Source organism: Ranitomeya imitator, chromosome 3 (assembly GCF_032444005.1).
Source record: "Ranitomeya imitator isolate aRanImi1 chromosome 3, aRanImi1.pri, whole genome shotgun sequence".
Taxonomy (NCBI): Eukaryota; Metazoa; Chordata; class Amphibia; order Anura; family Dendrobatidae; genus Ranitomeya; species Ranitomeya imitator.
In genome coordinates this window covers 439,453,144-439,469,643 of record NC_091284.1, presented here as the reverse complement: position 1 = coordinate 439,469,643, position 16,500 = coordinate 439,453,144, and the positions used below count along the sequence as shown (strand labels likewise).

Below are 16,500 nucleotides of genomic sequence, written 5' to 3'. Positions count from 1 at the left end.
TCTCTTCAATTGTGTGACGTTTCATTTAAGGGTAGTCTCAAATAGTACATCACTGGAGGATGGCCCAGCATTCACTTCTCAGCAGGTTTTATCTCCCCCTCTGAAACATGTCATTAGGGGGTGGTGCTGTCCCCACTTAACACAGCTGCTGTCACTTCTGATGATGTTCTGTTTCAGGAAGGGTGAAGAAATAGTGACCACAGCTTCTTTACCCGCTGACACACTTCTGCATCTTTAGTCACTGCTGCAACACTTCCATCATTGACACCACAGCCCCTGTTTGTGGCAATGACCCCTCTTTCACTAAAACATCTCGCCATTAGAGGATGGAGATAGAAGCAGGGTGAGTGACCGCAGTGCTGCCCCATATATTTTATCACCACCCTAAAACAAATCGTTCTCAAGCGGCGGCGCTGTTGTCATTCACACATTTGAGACTTCACTCAAACGACACATCACAGAATGTAAAGAATAAAAGCACATATATGGCCAAGTTAGGGAGAATGGTAGGGAATTTTATAGTAAAGTGTAGTGCCCGCATCTTTGCCTGCAGTCCCTCTCTCCCTGCGGAGACACTAGCGTACTCACCACGGAGGCTCCTGTCCTGCTCCTTTAGTGTCTGCTGCTGCCTGGGGTGTGTGCACTCCTAGCAAGTCTCCAGTCTCCTGTCTCCCTGTGCTTAGGGTGCACGCGCGCACACTTCCTCTTTCTTAAAGGGGCTGCACGTATTTATCTAAACTAAGTATCCCCAGCCAATAGCTGGAGGAAACTTACTATTTAAACTGCCTCCTCCAACACGGAGGGGCCTGTGTAATGTTGTGAGTTTGTTCCTAACACAATTGTCAGTTATCAGATCCCTGTACTTGCATCTCAGACTGCTTCACCCGCCAGTGCTTCCTTCAATGGTAACCGAGTCTGCTACACCCATTAGTGCTTCCTTCAAAGGTAGCCGAGTCCGCTGCACCCGCCAGTGCTTTCCTCAATGGCAGCCGAGAAAGCTGCACCCGCCAGCGCTCACCTCAATGGCAGCTGAGCCAGCTGCACCTGTCAGTGCTCACCTCAACAACAGCCAAGCCAGCTTCACCCGCCAGTGCTCATCTCTCCGTCAGACTGTCCTGTCTATACCTGCGGTTCCTGTCATCTTTTCTGCCTGTCTGCATCTGTTGGACATTCCCCCGGGCCATCCCAGCTACCTGTTCCTTGAGGTCAGCCGCCATCTACCCAAAGTCAGCCCTGGAGTACCACCTGGATCACCTCCCTTGTCTCTCCACGAGCTGCGGTGTCGTTAGCTGCTGCGTGTCTGTGGTCAGATTGGATGAGGCTTCTAGTTACGCCCCTCCAGGTCTTCCTTGGGCTTTGGCACAGTGGTTCCACCACCCAGCCCATTGCAAAAAGCAAATTACAAAAATGATTAGGGCTTAAAGATAGATATTTATAAAGGACACTATAGGTATCAGCAACCCCTTTAAATGTCATGATAATAGAATAAGTTTTATTCATATTCATCTAATAAATGAATAGTATTCTAGAAGATTAGAGTAAGTAATAATATTCTTCTTAAATCAATAGGTGGAGTTGTTTTGGGAATCAATGCAAAAGGAGAACGCCTCAAACATTGGTTTGACTGCCTGAAAAACAAAGACAAGAAAATTGAACGCTGGCACACATTAACAAATGAGCTACCGGGAGCTGTCCTCAGTGACTGACCTTAGTGTGCCACTCGGTGTTTTGGTGGCGCAGCTGTAAAGGAACAAGTCACAAGCTATGCCTTTGCCCTTGCCCCAGTTTACCATGACCATAGAAAAGTGGAAAGATGACTAGGAATAATTTGCCTGCAATGCTTTTATTAGTACATTAAGCTGCAATAGTGCCAATCAGGGTCAAAGAGCTCAACACACCTCACCCCAAAACTGCATCAGCTCCCTATTCTGCTACAGGAGTTACATGACGGAACCCTTCTCTTGGTGATATTCGCATTTTATGTCTACTGGCTGGCTGCATATTTTTCTCATGATGATTTCTATTTCTTTATTTCCTGAGTTTGATTGCCTGAGCAGTGAAATGTTACTGACACATTGTAATCATGAGTTAGCTTGTGACAGAAACTATTTTGCTGCCATGGCACTGGGATGGGAATGACAAGAATTGTATGTAGACTAGTGTGGCTAAAAGGCAAAAAAAAAGAATATTGTGCATTACCGTCATCCTGGTTTGCACTATTTCATTTCTGCACAGTAACAAACCGAGACCTCATATGACATTTATAGGTTTAATTAAAGTTATTGTTATTTGTGCTGACGGTTTTTTTACGACCACATCGCATACCATCAGGGAGCTTAAGAAATACCTTTTTCTCAATGTAATATAAGATGCTCATTTGTGCCTCGGCGCTTGTTTGCTCTAAAGCAGATCGTGATGCATAGGATTACCATGAAAGTAGGATTTAGCAATCCCTAGAGGGAAGTATGGAGAAATTCTAAGCCTTTTATCGGCATGATGTAAACTCAATGTAAGAGACAAGGTACTTTTTACAAAATGTCAATATATTTTTAATATTTCTTAAGTATATATATTTACATAAAATCATCTTAATATGGGTTTGCCTCTAGTAATACAACAATAATTACAACTAAGACCAGTGTCACACAGATAGGAGGCATCAGCATTTTATTATGCATATTACGGCAGCGGCTAATTCACCTTCCATGGTACTTCTGAACTAAACCTAGAACACAATAGGTTTCTTTATAACCTATGGCTAGTTTAGTAAAGCCCCAAGAGATTTGGGTACAAATGTTAAAATGTATCCAGATTCGGTAATCTGTAACCAGCTAGACATGGCGTAGTCAAGCCAAGCATTGTAAATTAATAATTTGTAAAAAAAAAAAAATTAAATATTTGTATTTGAGAAAAAAATCAGATAAATTGTTTTTAAAATGTATCAAGCATTGAACCTTGTCGTTTACAATGAAACAGTGATTGACTAATATTGGCAATGCAAGTGCTTCGTCTCTACAGGTTTATAAATTAACTCTTTGCTAGACAATGACAGAAATGTTACTTGTCAGAGTATACACACTGCTAGAAGATCAAAGGCACAAAGCATTTCTAGCGATTTCCCTTAAAAACTGTTGGCGTGAAGAACCGTTCAAAAGTTAAAGATAAGCATGGTAGTCATGTCATTCAATAAAGCACAGCTAGTTTGGGGCTGTTTTTACCTTCATGATCCCTGTATCTTGTCCACTACAGACTCGAACAAGCGATGTACAAATAACAGGAGGACATTATACCTCCTCTCCCTGAATATGGAGCAGTGCACAGGTATAATGTCCTTCTGTATTCTGAGCAAGTAACATGTAGAGCCTGTTTCACTTGGGATTAAAGGCAGTCTGTCAGCACAGAATGACTTTTCAAACCAAGTACAGGTGCTCAGTTCACCCTTGGCGTGACCAATCATTTAAATGGACCTTCCCACCTACTTGTTTTCCAACTTTCTCCAACCCGTTTTTCTTTGATTGACAGCTATGGGTTTATAAAGCGAGAGAAGGATAACTAAATAAGAAATATGCTTTACCTCTGTCATAAATGACCATCTGCGTGGATAGGAGCATTTATACTATTTTTTTTATTCAACAAGTCCAAAAAGCCTAAATTCTATGCCCGTTTATGAGACTGCTGGTTACTCCAATAGAACATTATCATCAGTCATAGCTAAGAAATTATACATGTAGAATAAATACATAGTGTGTATAAGAAAGTATTTTGATTGGTAATGATAGTTTTCTATGTTTTTGTATGATACGCACAAGCCACCAAGTTACTAATCTGGCGTATATGTTAGTATTGGTTTTAGAGCACACTAGTGCCTCCAATATTTTTCTCGTTATCACTCTTGAGTTTGTGATAAGATTGTGATAAGTCACCAGGTTCATGATGGTCATAGGATGAGAAGGGTTTTCCACGATCAATAGGAACTTTTCTTTAGGCAGTAAATAATCTAAAATAACAACAGAACTTACCTGATGAATCCCTTGTTGCTCCAGTGCTGATGCTCTGGAGCTACCTGTCGGTCATTGTTTACTTTCCTAGAATTGTTGCATGCTGTCTACCTATGTGACTGCTGCAGCTAATACCATTAAAGTGGACAGCATGACACTCTTGAAGTCAGTGATTGAATATAGCAGTAATGTCAGTTGAACGGACGTGACCACTGCAGGGAGGTAGACAGAGACCAACAGGAAGCACAAGAATTGAGGCCCTAGTGCTGCATGTAAGCATTAGGTAAGTAATCTATGTTTTGTTATTTGATGCTATTTTTTGCTTTTAATTAAATTTTATTCTAACTCAGACAACTCCTTTAAACATTATATTCTTTTATTATAATAATATGTTGAGCATTTCAATTAAAGTATTTCAGCATAGCAAATTATTGTGACTTGCAAAGTATCAAAGTTGAGGCTCATTCAGTTTTTCTCGTACGAGTGCTATCCACGTTTTTTACAGATGGCAATCGTACCTATGATAGTCTATGGGGCTTTTCACATGTCCGATTATTTTTCCTAGTGATCTGTTTAAAAAAAGAGACTTCTCTGATTTTGATCCAAGCGCTTGCCTAAAAATCGACAATTCAAGTCAATGGGTCCGTGAAAAAATCCTGATGATGTCCAACTGCGGTCCAATTTTTACAGCGTCTCAAGTAGAAGGAGGTGATAATTTTGTTTTTTTCATACAAGAAAAACTGATGGCACTTGGACCACACTCTGATCAAAGTAATCGGTCCATTTTGCTCGTACATGAGAGAAACAGACGTCTGAATGAGGCCTTAGATATCATAGAAGATCCATTTTACATAAAATTAGTCATTAGGTGCTCTAATGGAAACAAGTCTACAGAACATCGGTAGACTTTACCTACGTCTGACCTCACACGTCCGCTATTAACTGATGAAAACACAAGGCATTACAGATCCTAGTAAGAATACAAATGCCTTTTATTAGAAAGGTATAATTGACTGGTGAAACTGAACAGAACTCCAGATATTCTATGACAGAACTTGACAGAATAGACAATATCTTTAACCAAAGGGCTCCATTTAATGCAGAAAGAATCTCATTGAAATAAACAAGAACATTGATGAAAATATTAAAAGTAAGGGTATGTGCACATGTTAAGTATTTGCTGCATTTTTGCTGCTGTTTTTTCATTGCAGTTTTGCCGCAAAAACTGAAGGATTCCCTAGTACCAGCAAAGTGAATGAGATTCCTGAAGTCTCATGTGCACATTGCTTATTTTTTATTGCAAATTTGAAGCAGTTTCATATGTCCAGCATGTCAATTCTTTCAATGTTTTTGCAGAATTTGTACCCCATTCCCTTGAATGAGAAAAAAGCAAGTAATAAACTAATAAAAAACACAAGTAAATAATGCGGAAAAAACTAGGTATTTTAAGCTGCATTTTTCCTGCCAAGAGACACGTTTTTGATGCAGAAATGTCTGCATCAAAAGCTTAGAGTGCACATATCCTAGAGGTGCAGTCAGACTCAGGCGATGATCCCATTGCAATCCTCAGACTGGCCGGCAGCTCTCCTGACCCGAGTGTGACAACGTGATGTACTGTGTTATGAACTGGTGATTCAGAAACACAATAGACCTGGTGGTTAAGAGCACACAAAGTGACCTAATAGTTAATAATAACATAGGACGAGCTCTGGGACGTGGGAACTCTGCTGACCGCAATCCCTAATCCTATCACACCACACTAGAGGTAGCCGTGGAGCGCTCCTGACCAGACCTAGGCGCCTCGGGCACAGCCTGAGAAACTAGCTAGCCCTGAAGATAGAAAAATAAGCCTACCTTGCCTCAGAGAAATTCCCCAAAGGAAAAGGCAGCCCCCCACATATAATGACTGTGAGTAAAGATGAAAATACAAACACAGAGATGAAATAGGTTTCAGCAAAGTGAGGCCCGACTTACTGAATAGACCGAGGATAGGAAAGATAGCTTTGCGGTCAGCACAAAAACCTACAAACAACCACGCAGAGGGCGCAAAAAGACCCTCCGCACCGACTAACGGTGCGGAGGTGCTTCCTCTGCGTCGCAGAGCTTCCAGCAAGCAAGAAAAACCAATATAGCAAGCTGGACAGAAAAAATAGCAAACAAAAGTAACACAAGCAGAACTTAGCTTATGCAGTGAAGACAGGCCACAAGAACGATCCAGGAGAGAGCAAGACCAATACTGGAACATTGACTGGAGGCCAGGAACAAAGAACTAGGTGGAGTTAAATAGAGCAGCACCTAACGACTTAACCTCGTCACCTGAGGAAGGAAACTCAGAAGCCGCAGCCCCACTCACATCCACCAAAGGAAGCTCATAGACAGAACCAGCCGCAGTACTACTCATGACCACAGGAGGGAGCTTGACCACAGAATTCACAACAGTACCCCCCCTTGAGGAGGGGTCACCGAACCCTCACCAGAGCCCCCAGGCCGACTAGGATGAGCCAAATGAAAGGCACGAACCAGATCGGCAGCATGAACATCAGAGGCAAAGACCCAGGAATTATCTTCCTGACCATAACCCTTCCACTTAACCAGGTACTGGAGTTTCCGTCTCGAAATACGAGAATCCAAAATCTTCTCCACTATATACTCCAAATCCCCCTCAACCAAAACCGGGGCAGGAGGATCAACGGATGGAACCACAGGTGCCACGTATCTCCGCAACAATGACCTATGGAATACATTATGGATGGAAAAAGAAGCTGGAAGGGTCAAACGAAAAGACACAGGATTAAGAACCTCAGAAATCCTATACGGACCAATGAAACGAGGCTTAAACTTAGGAGAGGAAACTTTCATAGGAATATAACGAGACGACAACCAAACCAAATCCCCAACACGAAGTCGGGGACCCACACAGCGCCTGCGGTTAGCGAAACGTTGAGCCTTCTCCTGGGACAATGTCAAATTGTCCACTACATGAGTCCAAATCTGCAGCAACCTATCCACCACAGTATCCACACCAGGACAGTCTGAAGACTCAACCTGCCCTGAAGAGAAACGAGGATGGAAACCAGAATTGCAGAAAAACGGCGAAACCAAAGTAGCCGAGCTGGCCCGATTATTAAGGGCGAACTCAGCCAAAGGCAAAAAGGACACCCAATCATCCTGATCAGCAGAAACAAAACATCTCAGATATGTTTCCAAGGTCTGATTGGTTTGTTCAGTTTGGCCATTTGTCTGAGGATGGAAAGCCGAGGAAAAAAGACAAATCAATGCCCATCCTAGCACAAAAGGCTCGCCAAAACCTCGAAACAAACTGGGAACCTCTGTCAGAAACGATGTTCTCTGGAATGCCATGTAAACGAACCACATGCTGGAAAAACAATGGCACCAAATCAGAGGAGGATGGCAATTTAGACAAGGGTACCAAATGGACCATCTTAGAGAAGCGATCACAAACTACCCAAATGACCGACATCTTTTGAGAGACGGGGAGATCCGAAATAAAATCCATAGAGTTATGTGTCCAGGGCCTCTTCGGGACTGGCAAGGGCAAAAGCAACCCACTAGCACAAGAACAGCAGGGCTTAGCCCGAGCACAAATCCCACAGGACTGCACAAACGAACGCACATCCCGCGACAGAGACGGCCACCAAAAGGATCTAGCCACCAAATCTCTGGTATCAAAGATTCCAGGATGACCAGCCAACACCGAACAATGAATCTCAGAGATAACTCTACTCGTCCATTTATCAGGGACAAACAGTTTCTCCGCTGGGCAATGGTCAGGTCTATTAGCCTGAAATTTTTGCAGCACCCGCCGCAAATCAGGGGAGATGGCAGACAAAATTACCCCCTCTTTGAGAATACCCGCCGGCTCAGGCAAACCCGGAGAGTCGGGCACAAAACTCCTAGACAGGGCATCCGCCTTCACATTTTTAGAGCCCGGAAGGTACGAAACCACAAAGTCAAAACGGGAGAAAAATAGCGACCAACGAGCCTGTCTAGGATTTAACCGTTTGGCAGACTCGAGATACGTCAAGTTCTTGTGATCAGTCAAGACCACCACGCGATGCTTAGCTCCTTCAAGCCAATGACGCCACTCCTCGAATGCCCACTTCATGGCCAGCAACTCTCGATTGCCAACATCATAATTACGCTCAGCAGGCGAAAACTTCCTGGAAAAGAAGGCACATGGTTTCATCACCGAGCCATCAGAACTTCTTTGCGACAAAACAGCCCCTGCTCCAATCTCAGAAGCATCAACCTCGACCTGGAACGGGAGCGAAACATCTGGTTGGCACAACACAGGGGCAGAAGAAAAACGACACTTCAACTTCTGAAAAGCTTCCACAGCAGCAGAAGACCAATTGACCACATCAGCACCCTTCTTGGTTAAATCAGTCAACGGTTTAGCAATACTAGAAAAATTATTGATGAAGCGACGATAAAAATTAGCAAAGCCCAGGAACTTTTGCAGACTCTTCAGAGATGTCGGCTGAGTCCAATCATAAATGGCCTGAACTTTAACAGGGTCCATCTCGATAGTAGAAGGGGAAAAAAAATGAAACCCAAAAATGAAACCTTCTGAACACCAAAGAGACACTTTGACCCCTTCACAAACAAAGAATTTGCACGCAGGACCTGGAACACCATTCTAACCTGCTTCACGTGAGACTCCCAATCATCCGAGAAGACCAAAATATCATCCAAGTATACAATCAGGAATTTATCCAGGTACTCTCGGAAGATGTCATGCATAAAGGACTGAAATACTGATGGAGCATTAGAAAGCCCGAATGGCATAACCAGGTACTCAAAATGGCCCTCGGGCGTATTAAATGCTGTTTTCCATTCATCGCCCTGTTTAATACGCACAAGATTATACGCACCACGAAGATCTATCTTGGTGAACCAACTAGCCCCCTTAATCCGAGCAAACAAATCAGACAGCAGCGGCAAGGGGTACTGAAATTTGACTGTGATTTTGTTTAGAAGGCGGTAATCAATACAAGGTCTCAGCGAACCATCCTTCTTGGCCACAAAAAAGAACCCTGCCCCCAATGGCGACGACGACGGGCGAATATGACCCTTCTCCAAGGATTCCTTTACGTAACTCCGCATAGCGGCGTGCTCAGGCACAGATAAATTAAACAGTCGACCTTTAGGAAACTTACTACCAGGAATCAAATCGATAGCACAATCGCAATCCCTATGCGGAGGTAGGGCACTGGACTTGGGCTCATCAAATACATCCCGGTAATCCGACAAGAACTCTGGGACCTCAGAAGGGGTGGATGATGAAATAGACAGAAATGGAACATCACCATGTACCCCCTGACAACCCCAGCTGGACACAGACATAGATTTCCAATCCAATACTGGGTTATGGACTTGTAGCCATGGCAACCCCAAAACGACCACATCATGCAGATTATGCAACACCAGAAAGCGGATATCCTCCTGATGTGCAGGAGCCATGCACATGGTCAATTGGGTCCAATACTGAGGCTTATTCTTGGCCAAAGGCGTAGCATCAATTCCTCTCAATGGAATAGGATACTGCAAGAGCTCCAAGAAAAACCCACAGCGCCTAGCAAAGTCCAAGTCCATCAAATTCAGGGCAGCGCCTGAATCCACAAATGCCATGACAGAATAGGATGACAAAGAGCAGATCAAAGTAACGGACAAAAAAAATTTCGACTGTACCGTACCAATGGTGGCAGACCTAGCGAACCGCTTAGTGCGCTTAGGACAATCGGAGATAGCATGAGTAGAATCACCACAATAAAAACACAGCCCATTCCGACGTCTGTGTTCTTGCCGTTCAGCTCTGGTCAAAGTCCTATCACATTGCATAGGCTCAGGTTTATGCTCAGATAATACCGCCAAATGGTGCACATCTTTACGCTCACGTAAGCGTCTATCGATCTGAATGGCCAAAAACATAGACTCATTCAGACCAGCAGGCATAGGAAATCCCACCATGACATCCTTAAGGGCTTCAGAGAGACCCTTTCTGGGGGCGTGGTTTGCCAGGGAACAGGAGCAGACGTGCTTGTCTGGAGCTCCTGCTGTTCCCTTGTTTGCTACTATTTGGACATACTCAAACGTGGACTATCCTACTCCCCATCCTCCATGAACATGTCAGGACCAGGGGGGATGAAGAAAAATGCCGGCACACTGAAGAAATCTCCCTCATTTGGGCTCAGAAGTTCCCGGGAGCACATCAACAATGGTGAGGAAGAAAGTAGTTCCGTGACTCAGAGCAACAGAGCGGCCGGCAGGAATGCAGCGGCCCTGCAGCCACCAAAACTGCTGAAGACCACCCAAGCGGCAATACGGAGGTCTCCTGCCCCTGCCTCTACCCCGGCACAGACCGCAGATAAACCGGTAAGAGGCAGAGTCACCGCCGGGCTCCATGGTGCAGCGTCGCGGCGGATGCATACCTCTAACAGTGCAGCGACCCAAGCGGCAGTGCGGGAGTCTCCTGTCCCTGCCTCTACCCCGGCACAGATTGCAGGCAAGCCGGTGGGAGGCAGGGACTCCGCCGGGATCCAACAGGCAGCGTCAAGGAGGAAGCTCAACACAGACAGAGCAGCGACCCAAGCGGCTCTGCGGCGGTCTCCTGTCCCTGCCTCTTCCCCGGCACAGACTGCGGACAAGCCGGCGGGAGGCAGAGACACCGCCGGGCTCCGCTGTGCAGCGTCGCGGCGGAGTCACACCTCAAATAGTGCAGCGACGCCAGAGAAGAGATCCCCTGCACCCGCCCAGCTACTGAAGGCCAGCGGGGAAGAGGACAAAGGATGCCAAGAATCAACTCCAGCGTCGCGAGCCCCGGCACTGCGGAGGAAGCTGTCAGAAGAGACACAAGTAACCCAACAGCCCAGCCATGGAGAGATCCCCCGGTCACGCCGGAGCGTTCTAAGGTATGACGCTCAAGAGTTCACACCGGGCCATGAAGGGGACAGAGGGAACCAACCATGGGGAGCGGAGTCAGAGGAGGGGGAGGCTGGAGAGCAACAGCGGGACCCCGCCGCTGCACTACACCCCGAGAAAGAGCTCTATGGGCGCCGCACATCCCTCCAGAACGCGAGGGGGAAGCTATTTAATGACTATGGGAAAGACAATAAGCTACATCAGGGGCACAATTATAACGACAGTTCCCTATCACCTCCACTGCTGAACTCTATGGATGATGAGGAAGAAGTATTATCACTGGAGGTGGGGATTCGGCTAGACACCAATACTGACTATATATCTTCAAAAAATAAATCCAATATATGCAAAGATAAATCCTCTTCACTAAGTGGTTTAGCAGAAATTTTTACAAAGCTGCCCCATGATCGTTTAAAATCACTACATGAGCTTATAACCTCTGACAGAAATAGACCTAAAGATCAGCCCAATACTGACTGCTCTCAAATAACCCCTGACCCTAATATGTCACAATTAGAAGAGGATTATATACACTCAGACAACTGTATGGAATCCCCAGCTTCCTCTGATACTGACCATAATGGTTCATCTGACAACTTTGACAACGAGAGCCTGTTAGGTTCAGATGGGTACTCAGTGGGGTCTAGTGACACTGAAGATTCGAGCGGACTAGATGACATGTCAGAGGCATCAGATAATAGCGACATGGAGCAAGATCAAGCCCACTATGAGGTCCCTAGCCACTCCTTATTAGACAAAATCTCAGCTTCTGAAGCCTTCCCCTCGGTGAAGTTCATGGTCAATCTTTGTAAGGCTCTCTCAACATCTATGGCCTTAGCGGGTACCAGAGCATCTGAGAAAATCCTCAAAAAACTATTTAAAGACATATTCTCTCAACTCAACGTCGTTCCAAATTCTAAACGTAAAATGTCTTTAGTCAAACCTCCTGCCATCCTGGAAAAACCCGACGCCTCCAAGATACATCACGATTCGAAGTCTTCCCATAACACAGGGGGGGAACCTACACAACTAGACCCTATGTCCAATCTACAAAAAGACATTGTCACATTTAAGAATAACCTTGCAGACTTTGAGAACTTTAAAAGAAAGAACAACTTGAAGATACGGGGAATCCCAGACTCAGTAGAAAAATCACAACTGGGTAAATATGTCTCATCTATGATCTCCTACCTACTCCCCAACACGAAAGGGGAAAAATTAGTTGCAAAAACATTTAGGATACCCAGACCACAGTCTCTCCCGTCAAATCTAGCCGCAGACGTAATTGTCTCATTTTATCCTAACTGGCTAAGAGACGCGTTGCTCAAGGTTGCAAGGGAATCAAAGTTTGTCTCTTCCCCATACAGACACCTGTCCTTCTATAGAGATCTGTGTAGGGATACTCTACAAAAGCGAAAAGCATTCCAACACGTCACTCACAGACTACAGCAAGCTGGAACACAATACTCTTGGCATCAGTTCTCCAGCCTGAGATTTTATTATGCGGCAAAGTGGCGTACCTTCACTTCTCCAGACGAGGCGGCGGTTTTCCTGAACTGTGCGGGAATTAGCCCTCCTAAATCGCCTCCTGGTCCTGAGCCCAAACCCAAGCCTAAAGGAGAACTTTGATACTCATATCACTTCTTTGCATATAGTCCACGTCACAGCTTGTAATTGAACCAAACAGTTGCCCACTAAGTCCTCAGGTCATCGGATGATGCCTGGGAGCCGACAGGCCCTTGCATAATCTTTATTCTACTGGACAGTCTTTGTGCCTTCTATATACTTACATGTTTAAATATGCTATCTCGAAACAACTCCAGAACCAACGCATTACTTATGATTATACATTTCTACTAGTCAGCCTTTGAGCCATCTATACTTACGTATATATAATATGCTATCTTGATACAACCTCAGAACTAACGTATTACTTATGTTTATGCATTACTTAACTAACCCTTTGTTTTTAGGCTGATTATCTCTGAAGCTGCAGCATCGTCAGACTATACTACTCTACAAACCTACTATGATGCTCTACCCTAGTGTTGTATATTATTACTGTATTATGTAATGGTCTGTCTCCCCTATATTTTATAGGGGTACTTTTTCCCCATACTCATATCCCTCCCTTTCCCTCCCTCCCCATCCCCGTACCTACCCTCCCCAGTTGAAAAGGTTGAAAACCCAATAAAACTTTTGATATCAGAGAGACCCTTTCTGAAAATTGCTGCCAGCGCACATTCATTCCATTGAGTGAGCACAGACCACTTCCTAAACTTCTGACAATATATCTCTACCTCATCCTGACCCTGACACAGAGCCAGCAATTTTTTTTCTGCCTGATCCACTGAATTAGGTTCATCATACAGCAATCCGAGCGCCAGAAAAAACGCATCAATATCGCATAATGCAGGATCTCCTGGCGCAAGGGAAAATGCCCAGTCTTGAGGGTCGCCACGTAAAAAAGAAATAATAATCTTAACTTGTTGAACTGGGTCACCAGAGGAGCGGGGTTTCTAAGCCAGAAACAGTTTACAATTATTTTTGAAATTCAGAAACTTAGCTCTATCTCCAGAAAATAAGTCAGGAATAGGAATTCTAGGTTCTAACATAGATTTCTGAACCACAATGTCTTGAAAATTTTGTACTGTTGCAGCGAGATGATCCACACAAGAAAACAGACCTTTAATGTCCATCACTACACCTGTGTCCTGAACCACCCAAATGTCTAGGGGAAAAGAAAGGCAAAACACAGTGCAGAGAAAAAAAAATGGTCTCAGAACTTCTCTTTTCCCTCTATTGAGAAGCATTAGTACTTTGGGCCTCCAGTACTGTTATGAACTGGTGATTCAGAAACACAATAGACCTGGTAGTTAAGAGCACACAAAGTGACCTGATAGTTAATAATAACATAGGACGAGCTCTGGGACGTGGGAACTCTGCTGACCGCAATCCCTAATCCTATCACACCACACTAGAGGTAGCCGTGGAGCGCTCCTGACCAGACCTAGGCGCCTCGGGCACAGCCTGAGAAACTAGCTAGCCCTGAAGATAGAAAAATAAGCCTACCTTGCCTCAGAGAAATTCCCCAAAGGAAAAGGCAGCCCCCCACATATAATGACTGTGAGTAAAGATGAAAATACAAACACAGAGATGAAATAGGTTTCAGCAAAGTGAGGCCCGACTTGCTGAATAGACCGAGGAAAGGAAAGATAGCTTTGCGGTCAGCACAAAAACCTACAAACAACCACGCAGAGGGCGCAAAAAGACCCTCCGCACCGACTAACGGTACGGAGGTGCTTCCTCTGCGTCGCAGAGCTTCCAGCAAGCAAGAAAAACCAATATAGCAAGCTGGACAGAAAAAATAGCAAACAAAAGTAACACAAGCAGAACTTAGCTTATGCAGTGAAGACAGGCCACAAGAACGATCCAGGAGAGAGCAAGACCAATACTGGAACATTGACTGGAGGCCAGGAACAAAGAACTAGGTGGAGTTAAATAGAGCAGCATCTAACGACTTAACCTCGTCACCTGAGGAAGGAAACTCAGAAGCCGCAGCCCCACTCACATCCACCAAAGGAAGTTCATAGACAGAACCAGCCGCAGTACTACTCATGACCACAGGAGGGAGCTTGACCACAGAATTCACAACAGTACTGTATTTCTATGAAGCTATCACACTCATGTCAGAAGAGCCACCTACCAGTCCAAGATTTGCAATGCGATTCTCGCGCGAGTAATACGGCCGGCCGTCTGACTGCACCATAATTATAAGTCATCAATATCAGCACACCCACTAATCATCTGTTCTCAGGTCCTGCAGCTCAGAACCATCTACTTCAGTTCAATTCCCAATAGCCGTCTGTGCTTGACAAACTTTAAATGAATTTCAAATGTAATTTTCTAGCCAAACAAACATTTTCCAACATTATGCCTTAAAGCTTTAGCTTCAACATAGTGACTTGTGTTTATTAAATTGTTAACATATCTTCATAGTGGTCAGAGTTCACTTTTTCTGACACAGAGCTCCAAATGATCTGCACAGACATTTCTTTGGAATCAAACATCAGTTCGCAAATATCAAGGTATCATTTTATTCAGCTTCCTGCTACCTACATGCTCCTATAGATAACCTAGGACGGTTGATCCTACTGACAGATTCCCTTTAAGATAGAAAAATAAACTACATACTTACTGCGTGTGGAACCACCATTGGTGCTTGGGAGCTCACTGCATACAGTTTTACTATTGAGAATAATATAATAGCAGCATGCAATTGTAACCTACTAGACACCTTTCAATGGTGGTTACAGGCATCTATAAGTCAGTGAGAATTTAGAATAAGAACTGCCTATTAAAAAAAATAGAATTTAGTATTTATTTAGATTAATAATCAAGGAAATTTTTAGGTCGCTGGCTGACATTTGTCATAAGAGCACTTCTACAACATATCATAGCTGTAGTGTAGATTGTGCCTACTACCTACAATCCCCACCAAAAATTGACAAACATTGCAACCACAAGAAATTGATGAGTAAAACCTTAGACAGCATTCACCTGTAAATTTGCATGCTATTACGAGTTCTGTAGCCCACGACAGGATCCGTGAAACTTTTCTACTGGAGCCTCAGCCATTTCTGTATGGCTAGGGTCACACAATGGTTTTTCTCTCATGTGAGAAAATCGATCTGGTTATGCTAATCACACTCTGATCAGATTCTGATCAGAGTATGATTAGAGTTTGATTAAACTTTGATCAGAGTTTGATTAGCATTTGATCAGCGTGTGATCTGATTTTCTCGGATGTAGAGAGTTAAAAAAAAAAAGTTTCTCCATCTTCAGTCTGCCAGTCATCCGAATGCGGTCCAATTATTTTTCATGGACTCATAGATTTGAATGACCGAGTGCGTTCTGATTATCAGAGGCAAATCGTGTCTTTCCTCAGACCACTTGGACATGGGCACAGCCTCATTAAATATGATGGGGTTGAGTGCTGTCAAAAAATAGCACTCATCCGATTTTTACAGTCGTGTGCTCGAGCACTAAATGTCAGAGCCTCCATACTAAGCAGCTGTAGTCACTTAATATGTTACCTTTATTGTATTATCAAAGTATTTTTTACCTGAAATAATGTTTCATGTGGAGGATATCTACGTAAAATGGTTGGGATCATAATGATTTGGTAGTATAACAATATGGACAAATAGGGACTATAACAGCTCCAATATGTCTAATAATGATGCCATTGATTTCACTCCATTTGACATGGAATATAGTTTCTTTTTGCAGCAATGTTGCAAGAAATATTATAAGATGTGACATAGTATTATAGGGCCGGGTGCACACCATCTGGAAGTGGCAGCGCTTTGGATTTCCAAAGCGCTGTCGTCTATTGAACACAGGTAAATCTGCATGTGTTCACTGAACCGTGCAGATTCACCCCCTTCAATACATTCCATTGATGTAATTCTCTTGCTGTGACTTAAAAAGGATATCACTGATATCACTGATGCATTGCGGTTGACCAGGCACCTCTGTGTGTTTTAACTGTCACAAT

The 16,500-nt window shown here is 44.0% G+C and overlaps 1 protein-coding gene across 2 annotated transcripts in view; it reads left to right on the top strand.

Annotated features, from left to right (window-relative positions):
* DOC2B (double C2 domain beta) overlaps positions 1–5,364 on the top strand; it is a 1,593,495-nt gene extending 1,588,131 nt beyond the window's left edge. For both annotated transcript variants that reach the window (XM_069757350.1, XM_069757348.1), the window contains one exon: positions 1,570–5,364. In XM_069757350.1, coding sequence (XP_069613451.1) covers positions 1,570–1,706 — 137 coding nt within the window. In that variant the 3' untranslated portion in view covers positions 1,707–5,364. The remainder of the gene's footprint in view (positions 1–1,569) is intronic.
* Positions 5,365–16,500: the final 11,136 nt, after the last annotated feature.